Below are 17053 nucleotides of genomic sequence, written 5' to 3'. Positions count from 1 at the left end.
ACAGAGCACAAGGTGCTGCTGTTGCTTTATAACAGGTATAAAGTAAGGTTGATTTCATTTACTGCAGAACTGCCCTTTATACAGCTCAATCTTATAAAACATAAGCTGGAGCTGTGAAAGGCAGATTGCCTAACTATAACAGTGGTTTTGTGTATTTCTGGAACTGTTTCTAGTAACAACAAAAGCCAGTACCTTGGCTGATACTGAATGTCCTGAAAGATAAAAACTCCCCTCCTGTGCTGCCTTCCCTGCAGCATTAGCAATTGCACAGCTGCCCAAAGATTCAGATCAACTCACTGATCAGACCAAAAATTAATTTCACCAAAAAATTATTTTGTAAATTCTGCATCAGGTGATTTTGTTTTATACTTTAAATTGCATAATGAAGAATGTGATTCTATTTTCAGAATGTGTACACAATATCCAAAACACAGGTGTGGTCTCTAATTACTTCATTAACACACTGTAAACCTTTCTTTACTGTCTTACCTCTTCCCTTCAAAATTTAGATGTAAAATAAAGCCACATTATTTAAGTCTTGAAATTCCATAAGATCAAATGTTAACATTTTCAAAAATCAATAAAATGTGAATTCTAATACACTTTTATGTCTTTGCTTTTGTTTTATTTACAATTTTATTTGTAAGTTTTAATACCAGGTTTATTTTGGAATAAAATCTAATGTTAATTTTTAGACATCCTTGTTTAGTTGGAAGGATATTTTGAGCAGTAATGTTCATATGGAGCCTTACTTGAAAAAAATTACATGGGATTCCAAGATCATTGCCAACACTCTTACAGATTTTATCCTTTTCTCCCTGAGGTAAAGGTGGCAGGTCTAAATGGCTGCAGAGTAAACTGATGTAATTTCAGAAATATAAGATGTTTGTAGGAGACCAGAAATACACCCATTCCCACATCTGCTCATCAAGATGTTTCACCAAACCATTGATAAAGAATAAAAATAAGTCATGGGTTGACAGTACTTTTCATGTGGTAGTATATAAGTACATTAATATGAGAAAGACATTTTTTCTCAATGTGTTTATGAACCACAGCATAGAATCTTTATATTCCAAAACACACTTTACATTTCTTACACAAATACCTCATTTGGAGAACTGTTTAATAGGCCATTTGGTACTATGTCCTACCAGTTGTTTCCTGGCATCCAGATGGATTTAACTATATCTTTGCCTAGAAAAAACAGGTAGCAAATACTAGATTAATCCAGTGTATCAGTTCTTTCATTACCCAAGATTTCATTTTCTTCCAGTGACTTCTTCTGTCCTTTACCATTATTCTTATCTTCCACTCACCCTTTAATAAGGTATTCTTGAAAATATTACTTGAAAAATTCTGCTGTGCTCATGAATAAAAGGCAAGGTAGCTATGCAAATAGTACTTTTTCTTAAGATAAATTCTTAGTTTTCTTATAATTATAACATTTCAATAGTCCAGTCATAATATACCAATTAGCCAGATATTTTATTAAAAAGTTGAACTACTAGTCCTCCAGTTTCACCTGGGTGATTCTTACTAAGACTATTGAAATCAACTTTGTAGAAAAAGTTAATGTTAAGGAAAGCAATTCCATAAAATATATAATTTGTGTATAGATTTTTAAGTCTCTCTACTTCCATTGTTCATAGAAATTTGGGGGTTTATATATATATATATACATATATATATATATATAATTTATTTATATATTTATGTTTATATTTATATTTACATTTACATTTTTAATATATATTTGTATATATATTCTTATGCATGGTGATAATGTTCCTGTTTGGCTCACATAAATACCTTAATGAAGATTTTGCTAAGAGAATTGAAAGAAGCTTCTTCCTCTCTGAAAGACAAGAAAGTCTTTCATCCATAATACAACCACTTTCCAGTATGACTAGTAACATGCAAAAGGCTAAAAGTCATAGTGTAAAACTACTTTTTAGATGCCCAATATTTGTGGAAATATATCGGTCAGGTTTTTTCAAATATAGGTATCATTTTGCATGTCCAAGAAGCAACATATATAGGATAACACATATAATACTCCTTATTTGTCTACATTGTGTGAATTTCTGCTTCCACAGGATGGAGTTTCAGCATGGGTTCTGCCTACCAGTTCCACAGCTGGCGAGTATTTGTGATTGTCTGTGCACTGCCTTGTGTATCTTCTGTGGTTGCCCTCACCTTTATGCCGGAAAGCCCACGGTTCCTGCTGGAGGTATAACTTCCCAAACGGTTTCTAGATTCCAGTGAAAATTATTTCTGCTTTATATCATGACTTCTACCAAGCAGGCATTTAGAAAATTCAGGGACTGTAGGTAGTAACTCAACTTGTAAATGTGTTGCACGTTAATGTTTTGTTCTAACATTTAGGTTGGAAAACATGATGAAGCTTGGATGATACTCAAGCAAATTCATGACACAAACATGCGTGCTCGTGGTCAGCCCGAGAAAGTCTTCACTGTGAGTATTGCTTTTAAAGCTAATCGCCTATCACATCAGCAAGCCTCCTGACTGGTGAGGTCAGCTTAAGCAATCAATATTAATTCTCTAAATGGCTAAGCAAATTTTTTTTCACTCTAAATGACTAAATAAAAAGTATTGTGAATTCCTTCTGAAATTGTTGTATATACAACGTCTGCTAAGAAATCAGCCTTTTGCCAGGATATTCATGGGCATATGAAGCCACAGCATGATAATTTTATCTGGTGAACCAAGATAGCTAATAGATTCTACCGGTGTTTTATTTATTAAGTTTTGACCCTGAGTAATAAGAGTGGGCACATAGTCCAAATTAGTTAGCTGTTTTGTCTTTAGGATTTTTAATTTTTTCCCATTCTTATCAGGTAAAACAATGTTTTTAAAAACTACATCTTCATTTCTATTAAATAGTAATTTCAAACATTTAATATTCTCAAAATGTCTGGGAGGCTCAAACTCATTTTGTTGAGGTTTAATTATAAAACCCTAATTAAAGTATTGATGGGTTGTTTCTACTAGAGGAGAAATGTCCAATTCAAAAATGGAATTTTTTATGGCATCTTTGTTATTTATGAAGACTATATAAAACAATATTGTCTTTCTGGATACAGTAGGATCACACAGCACTTTCTTGCTTTGAAATCCAGTTGGCCTCTCCAGCTTGTGCAGTGCTGTGGGAGTATGTACACTCTGCTCCCTGAGAGCCATATGTGGGATGTTTTTCCTCTTCCAGAAGCTTTCTTCTTATTTTAACACACATGTAACTCAATTAAGAAATCCTCTTAAAGATTCTGCATTTGCAGGCAGTCTTGAGGAATGCCCATCTGACCACATAATTTATATTCCACTGAGATTTGCAGTTTGCTGCATTGAATGTAGTTTCCATTGCTTCCATTTAAACCTTTCCACAAAGAAGCTCAAGAATTCCTATATTTAACTTGAAAGAAAGATGGTTAGCATATTTACCATGTTAAATCCACATTTATTGGTACTCTGGTGACGTACTCCTAATCCCACCTAATCTAATATTTTATTTTCTGATTTAATTTACGAGTAAAGGGATTTGCCTAACACCATACAGCTATGGTGTAATTTCACAATTGGCTCTTGCTGATCTGAGCAGCTCTCAGACAGAATATGACTGCTCCTGGTGACTCCAGGTTTTTTTTTTCTGCTACTATTGATATTCACTGACTGATTTCACAGTCAGCCATAGCGCTGACCCTGTCCCCTTTTAGTATTGGTTTAAATACCAAGGAAGAAGAGAGAAATGTGCTGGAGAAAATGTGGGCGGAAGGATAAACCTCTCACGGACGAACCCCCAAGCTGAAATAAATGGGCAGGAGATCTTTCTCCTTTTTAATGCCTTTATTAAGAAGAATCAGCTCAGGTGGGGAGAAATCGACGGGTCGCGCCCACGCTGCCGCTGCTCCCAGGCGTGGCACGGAGGAGGAGGGTGATGCAGCTTTGTCCGCTGGTCTGCAGTCAGAGCTGGGGATTCCGTCCTCACGGGAGAGTAGCAGATTCCGGCTTTTTGGTCTAACACCCCGGGTCATCTTTTTAATCAACATCTTTTCATGTTAGGGTGAGAAGCAAAAAGGATCCAAGCAGGTACTGGACTACACTCCCATCCGTAGACGTCACTTAGGTCACTTGTTAGCTCATAATTTTATGGGTTTTCCTGGGAAAGTCACTTTGACGTAATCATAATCAGGTCCTAAAGCAGCTGTCGAGAACAAAACAAAGCACATGCTGCTTGTTTCCAGCTCTTGTGATCTGACAAGCCTTTGCCTCCATGGTTGTTAAAATGTGACACTCTGACACTTTATCTACAGTCACTTTTGCTAATTGGTCAGCCATTAATTTTGCCCGTTTCTGCCCTAAGCATTAGGAAAACTCTATTGCACATATCAAGTTGAGAGTAGAAATACTGCACTCTCTGTCAAGGTTAGACATATATAGAAGTCCCTATTTTTAGCTTGCATTAAAATGATTAGAAAAATGCATCATCCTCTTCTTTTTGTATAACATCAGCACTTCATCTCATAAAACTCAGAAAGCAAAGAACTTATGAATAATTTGTTTAACACCCTTTTAGTTTCTGTTTTTTTTCTGTTAGTCCTCAATATTGTGACATTTTCTCCCAGTAATTTATTCACATACTTCTCCTAAACTTTCTATACTCCTCATTTTCTTGCCCAATGCCATTCTATGACTTGTGCTTTACTATTTTCCTCAATGCTGTTAGTTACATCAGACACCCTTTGATAGTATGTTTTCTGACTCTACAGATGATTTAACTTTTTCTCTATTACACCTATACTTTTAGAGTAATTTTCTTTTATGTATTTTTCTCTATTGTATTGATTTTATCTTTTTCTAGAAGCTTTCTTTTTCACAAGTTATGTTTATTCTTGTTACTTATATTATTGAGGTGATTATTTTCAAGCCTTTAGAAAGAGACGGCATCAACGGACAAGTAGTTGGATTTAGAGTTAAACCAAAATGGAATATTCTGGTTCTTGAATTAATTCAGAGGGTGGCTCTTCATACTTTGAAGAATTTGTCCTGAAAGCAGTGACACTAACACCAATAAATTGATAGTATCTTCAATCATGGAACTACCAAAGTTAGACATTTATGTACATGCTTTATTATCTTCTTGGGTTTTTAAAATACCTATTTATTAGATCTCTTTGTTTAAACATTTAAGCAAAAAAAAAAGCTTTGCATCCTTAAAATCAAAACTTTTTCTACTCCTCAATTACCATTTATTAATTCTTTTTCCTCTAAATACTTCTCTTTGCAGCAAGTCTTGATTTTTTAAAATCTAAAACATTACATGTTTCTAACCATTGCTTTTAAACAGAAGCATCATTTTCATTAAAATACGTTTCCTTTTCTGGGTTTGGGTGTTTTTTCATTCTTCATACACTGACATGCTGAATTTGCATGTTCCAGATGGACTATTATCCTGACTCAATAGGACTTTTTATATGTATGTTAAAGAATCACCAAGGCCAAGGAACTTCTGTCCCCAGTCACATACAGTGGTCCCAGGATACATATGTTTCCCTCAATCTCCACAGCTCCAACTGAGTCAGGTGCCCAGTACAATGAAAATGCTGTGCCTTAGCCCACAAGAGTGAGACTCCAAAGGCATTCCTTTTCTGCCCAGTGGAGTAGTATGTAAGGATTTCTGTACATAGGAGATACCAGATACTTTTTGAGGACTTGACCCAGTCTTTTTAAGAAAAGCTTGAGTATTGCTTGTAAAGCTTGTATTGCTTGAGCAATGCAATGATGCGGACTCGATTATTGGAAGAGATTATAAACAAGAAGTTTATAGGCTTTTGATAACGTCATCATCTGGCAAAACAGAGAGCTGTAGTACTTCAGAAATGAGGGCAGTTATACCTCAAACTGCTAAATGGGCTTTTCTGTGTTCTTGTTCATGGCATGAGGCTGCTGTTGCATCGCAAACAGTATACATCTGTAAAAGCAGTGGGCTCAAACCTTGACCTTTATCATCAATATTGCTATATACTGAAGTCTTGTAATCCACTGTGATCATTGGAGATGGGGGCAGGGGTTGTCCTCATTCTGTTAAGGAGAAACAGAAGCTATGTTTAACTTCAGAAACTGCAGCCAAACACCAAACATGCAGTCTTTTGCTTTCTCCTTCCTTCTGTGTCAGTCCCTTTCCCTATTTTATTAATTTTCTTTCTGTTCTCTACTCATCTTCTGTTAAAATAAATTGTGGATGAATACACTACCTTTTGTGATATCATTATGAAGCTGGGACCAGAGGAGAAATGAAAACAAAAACCATACAGTAGTATATGCTTGTCAAGTCCTGTATCTGGAAAGACATGGTTCTACCATTTAATTTTTCTTTTTTCTTTAGTTTGTTTTTTTTTTTTTCCTTTAATTTTTGTTTTACTCTCTTCTGTAACAGAACCACATCCTGGTTCTGCTACACAAGAGTGAAAGTAAAAACTAGCATTGCAGGATGCATTATATTCTCCATCAGTATTTTTCAATATTCAGTATTTTTCCCTGATGTCTGTTTATCTCATTTCACTTTAGATAAGTAGATGATTGTTCATAACAGCAATAATATGCATGGTTCCAGATAATTTTACCTAACTTCTTCTCTCTTCATTAAGCTCCATGTATAACACTAGAAAAAATAACAAAATAATAAAAAGCTTGTCCAACTACTAATGCATGACATTTTGAATACTTCTGTTTTCATTGCTGTGTCTTTAATCAAATGACTTCCAATAATGTTTTGATAGCAAGTCAGAAACAATTTGAAGGCAAATTCTGGGCACGGTTAACTGGTGGATGAAATTAATGTTTTATCCTTTGTGGCATCAGGTATATAAAACAACTCTCTAGAAGAATATGACAGCAACAGCTTATTATAGCCAGAGGAAATGTATTTTCTATATGCCTTGAAAATAGAGTTTTCTGAAACTGTTGCATTTTTAAAGACTTTGGCATTACAATATGTTAATATTACTTTATAAATCTAAAACATGTCTAGTGTAGACACAGGTTGAGTATCTGCTCATTTTTAGCAGATGGGGTGTAATAAACCCCACCAATACTCCTCCATAGGCAGTTCATGATTCCAGGAACTACAAACATTTTTGTTCTGTTTTCATTTCTAGGTTACCAGAATCAAAACACCTAAACAGATAGATGAGCTCATAGAAATTGAGAGTGATACTGGAACTTGGTACAGAAGGTGTTTTGTAAGGATCCGCACAGAGCTGTATGGTGTAAGTAACAACGCCTCTGTTCATTCTGTAATCACCTTCTTCCTTTTAAATTAACTTTCATAAATCAGGCAGATTTGCTGAGCTCCTGCTGTTGATAGCTGCAATGCTACATTTTCCATGCAACTGAGAGAATCAGGAACGAGTGTAAGGTTTTGGTTTCTTGACCCATAACAATGCAGGTGAATCATGGAGCTTATTCCAGCTTCAGAAGAGGAAAATGCTGCATTCATCCTCACAAAAGTGATGGCTAATAATTACATGGTGATATTCATAAACAGCACAAAATAACTATGTATTGAGAATGTGGATCAAAATATATGTATGGAAAGAGGTGACATAGGAGGAGATGAAAAATTATCAGGAGGAACACGAGGCAGCCACATTAGTTGAAAATTATAAATTCATTAATAAATTATGTACATTAAGGCCTTTATAAGGCATTTTATCTGCATATATTTTTAGGTATGTCAAATGTTTTACCAGAAAAGTATTTTAGAACTATTTCAGATTTTAATACAAGCTTGCTGGGACTGTGCTTCTTATCCTTTTGTTAATTTTTCTGTAAAACCAAAATTTCATAGTATATCTTTGAGCCTTGCAACAGAAATTGAAACAGTCCTCATTAATTAATCTTTTAAAAGTTCAAAACTGTCTTTTCACAGCTATTAAAAATCTGTCATTTCAAGCTCTCTAGAACTATGATGAAGTGCTATAAACCAAGATTTGTCACAAAGTTACTTTGTTAGGAAAAGTCAAATTTTCTCCAGAGAAAAAAAAATCCAGAAACTGCCTACTTTTAGAATTAGTGACCAAAAATGGAGCACTTGAAGACTAAAATATTATGATTTGGCATCATATTAAACCAGCTTTTAAGGAGCTGCAGCTTGGTTGGCTCACATCCTCTCCTCTCCTCTCCTCTCCTCTCCTCTCCTCTCCTCTCCTCTCCTCTCCTCTCCTCTCCTCTCCTCTCCTCTCCTCTCCTCTCCTCTCCTCTCCTCTCCTCTCCTCTCCTCTCCTCTCCTCTCCTCTCCTCTCCTCTCCTCTCCTCTCCTCTCCTCTCCTCTCTTCATGGAGAGATGAGAACACCACTCTCAGTCAGTTCAGCTATACTGTCTCTGCCCCTGTCATAGCCCCACATTTTCCTCATATAGTGCAGACATGAATTTCTAGCCATAGTAGGTTACAATATATCAAACTGTGATTGTAGCTCTGTCTAATTATGGAATATAGTTTGTCTAATACTGGGAAGTGAGAAGAAAACATTTCTGAGAAAACCCCTGGCTTATTTGAGAAAGTAAAATGAAGCTGTCTAGAGATTAAGAAAGTTGAGGTGATCAAGATAAGGCTGAATTTTTGTACATAGTCCACAGTGGTTACAAAAATATTGATATGAGACTACAATATGTTCTTGCAGCTGAGAAAGCAAATCACATCCTGGGCTGCATCAAAAGAAGTGTAGCCAGAAGATGATTTGTTCTCTCTCATGCCCTGAAGAAGCAAGCAAATAAGAATAAATATCTTCTAGCCTTTAAGAAAACTGTTCAAAATAAGTCAAGATATGTAAATAAATGTGTTTCATAATGATTTACAGATTTGGTTGACATTTATGAGATGCTTCAACTACCCAGTGAAGGATAATACGATCAAACTTACAGCTGTGTGGTTCACCCTGTCTTTTGGGTAAGAGTGGTTGAGATCAAACCATTTTTTATAGTCTTGACAGACAGAAAAATTATCTGCATGTAAATTTCTGATGCTGTGATCATCTGTTTCATTCAGGATCTTTGCACAAAATGCTATGTTTGTCAGTTAGTCTGTTCTTGGTTGCAAACCTGACTCATCAGGAATACCTTCTTTGAAAAACTGACCTATTCTGGTGTCAACATCTTTCAATAATTCTATATTATGGAGGATTTTATTGTGATGGAGCAACAGCTCAATCACATAATTGTCCAAAACAATTGGACAGCTGCTCATTCACACCTCGCACAGATTTCTGAATGAGTGAAATTGGTGCCTGAAGTTTTTCTGTTTTTCCCCAGCTACTATGGCTTATCTGTCTGGTTTCCTGATGTCATTAAACATCTGCAGTCAGACGAGTATGCATCCCGAGTGAAACATTTCCGCAATGAGGAGGTCTCACATTTCGTCTTCAACTTCACTCTGGAAAATCAGATTCACAGCAACGGAGAATACATCAATGACAGGTCTAGAGGTTTCCTATTATCTTGGCTTAGTTGGAATAAACCGATGCATGTTTTAAAGCTCATCCTAATAACCCAGTTTCTTCCATGAGGTAATGATAGATGGTTTTGTTACTTTTTAGTAAATATTTTTTCTTTTTTTAATTTCTTATGACTCATGAGCATGGGAAGAAATGTACATGCCCTTATGGTTCCTGTGTGAGGATCCACCATGCAAACCCAGCTTCCTTGTCTTCCTGCAAAACAGACCATTTTACTTCCTTTCACAGTGGGATTCAAAGGTTTTCAGATCCAACATATGCAGTATATTGTAGGGGGCTGGGCAAAGATGTACTTTCATCTCTGTTGCTGCTGCTTTTTTTATTGATGATAGACACTTCTGTGAACAGGCTGAACATTGGGAGGTAAGGATCTTATCACAGAAAAATTAAAGCTAAACATTACCATAGACCAATGAAAAGCATGAACAGCTCTGAAATGGGAAACACCACTCTGGCAATGCCTTTTGTGATTTTTTTAGCCAAAGGCAAATATATTAAGGCTATATCTGGACTTCACAAATAACTAGATAACTTAGGGGAAAATTAAACACAGCTGTTTTAGGTATCTGGTTTCTATTAAGAAATGTACACACCAACCATGTGAATGGTGTGCTGGAAGTCATGATAATAAGTAATTATTATTTCCATACAAAAATCTATATGTAAGTGAATAAAATTGATTATTTTGTGATTATTTAGTAGTAGTAGTAGTAGTAGTAGTAGTAGTAGTAGTAGTAGTGCTTGAGTTTTGATATAGTTAAAGATTTACGAACTGAAAAAAAAATAGTTGTTATTTAATTTTCAACCTAGCCATAGCTTCCAAGTCCCATTGCTTTCCAGAATGTAGATGTTGTCCCAAAATCAAAGAACTGTCTGTAACTGCATCAATTGAGGTTGCATCAATTGAAACAGAATATTCTTGTAAAACACTAAATCTAGCATTAATTTATGCTAAATCAGTAATTTACTCTTTCAAATGTGCAAATTTAATATGCCTCTGAGAGTTATTTGGGATTCACAAAACATTTTCCAGGAGGTGTGAACCCATTCGATATCCTTGCTTCATAAATGTTTCAATACCCTACTCACTCTCAATTTCACTGTTCCTTCTTGTTCTTTCTTAATGAGAAGATCCATCAATACTTGACTTTTTAATACATTGCTTTCCTGTTGGGTTTTAATTCAAATCATTGGGACACCAATTTTAATGTAGTCACATACTTCCTGTACAAAGGTAAAAAAAAAAAAAGTGCATCAGAAGAATGTAGAACATGTAGTCTGTCATTTTTGTTTTAACTGACTAATCTAGTCACTATATTTTCTTTGTTCTTCTCTGGAACTAGTCTACATTTTAGAATGGAAAGTGCTGTATGAAAAATGATAATGAGAACTCCAGCCTGATTTTAATCAGTCTGTCACAAATGAGAAATGATATAGCAACTAAAACTAATGGGCTGAAAACATTATTCTTCTGACCAATACAAAAAGAGAATTCATTAGTTAGTAAGTCACTTACTGTGATAAATGCTACTAGCTTCCTCTCTCCTTTCTCATAAAGATGTGTTTCCAACAAATTTATTTGTGAAAGAATTTAATTCCTGCTCCTTTGTAGATAGCATTTTTTTTGTGTGTGTTCCTGTTCCTACTATTACTCTTCTTATAATAACACTTAACTGGTGACACTAGGTTTGATTAGAATAAGGTTGGGTCTGTGTTTGGAAGAAAAAACTGTCCTTTTTTTCCATACCTTCGTGTAAAATAAAAGACATCATAAAAATAATGATGCCATTCCACATATTTGTTATGGTTGCTGATGTTAGCATAATTATGTTATTTGGTAGAATTTTACTAAAAACGTCTTACTCAAAAAAGCATTGCTTTAGTCTAGTGACATCGGGGTAGAAAGTTACTGTATGTAATATAATTTGTCACTGATTTTTCTATTTATATTTTGATAAAATCTAGGTGTTAAATGAGAGCCAATAGGAAGGAGGGTGTTCAGAAATAAAAAAAAGCTGTCAGCAAATTGTTTACGTTTAATTTACATCATAACTATAATTACAATTGTATCCATAGGCACAGAATTAATGAGGACATACTTACAGCTGCGTGTCTACTGTGTAACTGGCAATATAACTTTTTATTCATGCTATAGCCATTTTATGAAAACAATTTTTAAAACCGATATGTTTTGCATTTGAGCCTAACCCAGTAACCAGTGTGCTCCTCTGACAAATCAAGATTCTTTTAAAAATTCTTTATTTTCAGCTTGTTGGTATTAGCAAGTGTTTGTTTTTTCCCAGTGTTAATTTCTGAAGCATGATCTCCCTGTTTACAGGTGTAATGTCAAATTTCTAGCAATTGTGATTTTACAAGGCTGACTCATGCATTTCATGACATTGGTTTTGATTGATGATTAAAGACAAGTAACAACAGAAATATTACCAAACAAATTATATTACCAGTTTGGGCCAGTAACTATGTGGAGCTATTTGTCTTACTAATTCTTCTTCTGAACAATAGTATTCTAGAATGAGTTAATCATTGATCAGATCTGCAAAATGCATCAAAGGAACCATTGTTACTGGAGTTGAGATTTTTTAGATCTAAATAGCTGCATCTGTTGCTATTTCAAAATTATGAAGGTAAACTGACAGCAATTCTTTATATTGGGCAGGTTTATTATGATGAAGTTTAAATCAGTAACCTTTGAAGATTCACTTTTTAAGAACTGTTATTTTGAAGACATTACTTCACTGAACACATACTTCAGGAACTGTACTTTCGTGAATACCACCTTCTACAACACAGGTAGGAGAAAGAGCCTCAAATGCTCATTGGTCAGCTGCATGTTTTCATCTTACATTTATAATTTGTGGATTTCTAATAAGACATACAAGAACTCCTTTTGTATAATAATAATAAGAATAATGAGAATAATAATATATAAAAAGCAGCTAGCTTGTTACAACAGAGAAGTGAATGGATCTCACTGCTCAAGAGATACTGCAGTCCTAATATTGACTCAGAAAATGATTCATTTATTTTATTCACATAATAAGTGATTTATTTTTCATCTTCGATTTCAACCATCTCTAAAGAGATTCAGTCTGGAGAGAAGAAAATGCATTTTACCACTTTACTGGTAGCTTTAATGACTGTATTTTTATTTAGTCCAAAAGGGACTGGCTAAATACATTGTTCACTATGCTTTCTGTGGCAGGGGAATCTGAATATAGGATTCAAATTACCTAGTCTATATTAATTCCCAATCTCCTAAGTATTGTGAAAAAAATATGAATCCATATTTTCATATGTTTAAACAGAAGACTTCCTTTTTATACAGTTTAATAAAATATAACTGAAAGTAGAAGATGGCCAAATAAGCTTGTTGAAAAGATGGGACACTTCTTCCCACTTTCCTGTAACTACAGCAGTCATAACAGTAAGAAACCTAGGTTTCTGAGCAAGCAATGACCTTAATGTAGAGGGAAGGTATTTTTGATTCAGGTTTATAAGGCTGACAAAAGGAATGGAAAAACAAAAGGAATATAGGGATATTCTCTGGAATGGTATTGGCAGAAGAATTAACTGCATAGAGTAGCTTATCTATTAGCAAGCTGAAGACCATGAGGCCTTCTCAGAAACAAAAATAATTTTAAACTGAATTCCACCAGAATATTTCACTTAAAGGAAGTCAAACCAAACTGACCACAATTCACAGTCTCATCAGGAAATAGCAGGCCTAATACTGAGAAAGACTGAGTCATAGAAACTTGCAGATACCTAGCATACTTTATGCAAGACCAACTGGTGCTGAAAGGCCTTAACCAAATACAGTCCAGCAGGGTAAAATACAGTAATACAACTTCCTAATTCCAGACTTTAGTTGTCCTTTTCAAGAGCTTTGCAAATTTTTCTAGTAAGATAAAAACTATCAAAATTACCAGCAGTAATTAATGCCTTTTTGCAAAGCTGTGGAAGCTCCAAGCTGTCATTAAATTTGCTTGAATTTGAAAGGTTTTTAATCAAAAGTTGCACATGGAGTTTTCTGTTAGCTGAAATTATTCTTTTTCTTCTTTCCACAGATCTCGAGCAGTATAAATTTGTTGACAGTGAATTGATAAATTGCACATTTTTTCACATCAGGACAGGATGCCAGATTTCTTTTGATGATGACTACAGTGCCTACTGGATCTACTTTGTTAATTTCCTGGGAACTTTGGCAGTGTTACCAGGAAATATTGTGTCTGCTCTCCTGATGGATCGAATAGGACGGTTAACCATGCTAGGTAGGGGCTTCACTTTGGTACAGGGAACATCAAAAGTAACATGTCCTCTTTTCAAGGAATTTGACTAGAAAAACATTCTTTCTGCAGATATGTAATTTATGTGCCATCATAAATACTGTTTTTAAAAACCCCCAGTTTTGAAACTCTAAGGAAAAAAAGGATCTGTAGCCACGTCTACTTGCTCTTCCACAGATCTTACAAGACCATAACCTAGGCATTTAGAATGAGATTTTGGAGTCTGATGACCATTGGTTTATCTCTGCTCCAGCTGAAAGGAAAGAAATGTGCACAGGTGACTCTCAGCTAGTGAAGCAGCTCCTGGAAAGTATCAGCTGTTCTTTGTCTGTTATCTATTTTGCATAGGAACACAGTTGAAAGGTATCTCCTGTGTATTGTCTACAATGAGAAATCTGTTTTCAATTTACTTAAATAACTATGTGGTAGTTCATTGTCTTTATTTTCTAGGACAATATCTCTATATAAATACATTAAAATAAATACAGCATTTTTATTATATGAACAGGTCTCATGCAATTGCAAAAGGTGATGAACAAAGAATAGTAGGGGTAGTTTTGCTCAGGCATCTTGCTTTGGTAATTCAAAGAGACTTCCAACTTAATACTTTGGGATATATTTTGATATGTGAGAAGTCATATTTTTTTCTGTGACCTCCTTTCTTCAACATTTGTCTTTCTGTCTGGCCTTACCAGTAGAGAAGATCTCTTGGGTTTTTAACTCAAATATTTGGGTCACTTATCTAGCTACACTGTGTGCATAGAAATATTAGACAAAATAAAGGTTATTCTTTAAACAAACTCCACAACATGTTTGTTTCACCTGCCTTGTACCTAGGTGGCTCCATGGTTCTTTCTGGCATCAGCTGTTTTTTCCTGTGGTTTGGGACCAGCGAATCCATGATGATAGGTATGCTGTGCCTCTACAATGGCCTCACCATCTCAGCATGGAACTCTCTAGATGTCATTACTGTGGAACTGTATCCTACAGACAGAAGGTATGTGCAGTTACACCTCCCCTAAATTCACTGAAACTATGTACCAGCAGAAATGGCAAATAGAAATTATTTTGTATGGTTCTTACCGAGTTAGTGATGTTTTGAGAGGGCCAAATTAATAATTTGCCCTATGAAAAGCAAAGGAAAACAATGAGGGGTTTTGAGCAACTTAGTATGTGTTTTGCATCAAATATCTCCTAATCAGGAAAATACCATAAATGTAGTTTCATTTGAAAGCAGAAGGTCTAACACCTACTCTCATTTAAAAGACAGCTAATATTTCTGAAAACAATGATGGAGTATCTTTGAGTTTCCTGTAGTTTAACTGTATATAAGGGCAGTAGTTGGTCCAAATCAGAAATACAGCTCCATTTGTCTGTTGACTGTGAAATGGTGGGAATCATGACAAAAATCACTGTCTGAACCACCCTGTGCTGCTAATGGGTCTGCTGTGAATTTGTGTGCAGGGCCACTAGGAGTGTGCTCTAAGTAGGTAAAAATTATCTTGGGCACTGCTCTTGACTCTTCAGGGCTCTTGCAGGAAATCTCAGGACAATTTTCAAATCCTGCATTGCTGCTAGATGACATGGGTTGGGTTTTTTTCGGATACAGGGCACTTTTTAATCCTGACCTTATGTCACATAATGGACTGAAGGAAGAACTGTTGAGTCATATTCTGTTGTATGGGGAGTGCAAAAATGTAAAAGCTGTGCTATCTTGAATAGACTTAAATACTTCTCCCCTCTCAAATCCTTAAAAATATTTAAATAAAATTGTCCAGATTCCTAAAAAAGGACATTGTGTCCTTTCTCCTGTTGCAGTGCTAGTTATTATGTCATTCACTGGATATTTGAAATGCAGTGAAAAATATTTCCAGTTTATAAATGAATGAGGCCTTACTGACAAGTGTAATTTTTTGGAAAGGACTTACCCTGTCTTTAACATTGTCTGTGAAGAGATTTAGATAAGTGTAGACTGGCTTCCCTGTTTTACTTTCATTATCATTTTAAAATTATGTGCTTCTTCAGACAAGAAATTGATGTCCACAGCTGTAATTATATCAAGTAACGATACCAGTCTACTTATGAATCCCAAGAAATGAGCTTTAATATTAAGTGCTAGTATTTTTAATACACCTCAGGAAATTGCTCTTCTGGCAAGGATTCTTCCACCATCCAAATGCTATGATATAATTCTAATAAATATACTGGAGAAATGACCATCTTTTGGGTATTCCTGAATGTAACAGCCACAAATGTTTTCCTAAAATGAAGTAAAGAAAAATAATTGGAAAAGTCATTGTTGGAAATGGAAAAGAAATCATTACTAGGAATGATAAAAAGAATGTAACAGATATTTATCTATGTATACCTATACAGATGTTAAGGCATCTGTAGTTGTATCCAATGGTTGTTTTTCATAGTTTCTACTAGCTTTGGGATTGTAGCAATTTCTTACTCACCTTTTCTCTATTTAAAAATCTTTTGTATGCAGAACTGCCCGGAAACAGAACCTTAATTGAAACTGAGTTGTTTTTTTACAACAAATCAGAGGAAAAACTTGTCCCCTTGAATTATCAGTATAAAAAGGCTGATGGGTGAATGTACCTGTTGACATTTTTGACATATCCTTTTGATGAGACTGTTTCCCAGAAGTTCTGATAGTGATGGAACCATGACTGCTAGTTTTTGCCAGCTTGGTTATAAGTAAACAACCAATTCAAGACATTATTTTAGACTGGAGCAAAGCTACTTCTTCTTTTGTAGAACTTTTTGAAAATTAATACCTTCAGAGACTCAAATGACTTGTTTACAATCATTTTTGTCTGATAATTTTTTTAATCCAGACTAGATGCCGTTTAGCAACCAACATTGCTCACCTTTCATACTCCTGGGTTTCCTTCTCAGAATCCTGTGATCTCCATAACCAGGCACAGCTGGCCACAGTTTGCTGGGAATTTCCAGCTTCTGCAAGTAACTGTAGGGCTGAACAACCTTTCTTGGCATATGTGGGACATGAAGCTTCCTGATCTGTTTTTGCATATGAAATCCTTCATACTTAAGATGATCTCTTTTGCTACAAAGCAAAAGCAAACAAATTCCAGACTGAATCTGGTCCTGAAACTGGCTTCCAAATTCTCCTGTAAAGGGAATCTAAGCATAAAATCTTTGCTCACTCTCTCAGTGTTTAATACTATTTTCTTACAGCCTATCAGTGA

At 35.2% G+C, this 17053-nt stretch overlaps 1 protein-coding gene across 4 annotated transcripts in view; it reads left to right on the top strand.

Moving 5' to 3' along the window:
- SV2C (synaptic vesicle glycoprotein 2C) overlaps positions 1-17053 on the top strand; it is a 113576-nt gene that overhangs the window by 79533 nt on the left and 16990 nt on the right. For all 4 annotated transcript variants that reach the window (XM_064402719.1, XM_064402720.1, XM_064402722.1 and 1 more), the window contains 8 exons: positions 2100-2233; positions 2389-2478; positions 7176-7286; positions 8878-8966; positions 9329-9493; positions 12209-12342; positions 13620-13823; positions 14676-14835. In XM_064402719.1, the coding sequence (XP_064258789.1) occupies positions 2100-2233; positions 2389-2478; positions 7176-7286; positions 8878-8966; positions 9329-9493; positions 12209-12342; positions 13620-13823; positions 14676-14835 (1087 nt within the window). The remainder of the gene's footprint in view (positions 1-2099; positions 2234-2388; positions 2479-7175; positions 7287-8877; positions 8967-9328; positions 9494-12208; positions 12343-13619; positions 13824-14675; positions 14836-17053) is intronic.

Source organism: Passer domesticus, chromosome Z, assembly GCF_036417665.1.
Source record: "Passer domesticus isolate bPasDom1 chromosome Z, bPasDom1.hap1, whole genome shotgun sequence".
NCBI lineage: Eukaryota > Metazoa > Chordata > Aves > Passeriformes > Passeridae > Passer > Passer domesticus.
Note: the sequence above shows the minus strand (reverse complement) of the source record. Positions and strands in the feature narration are given on the sequence as shown.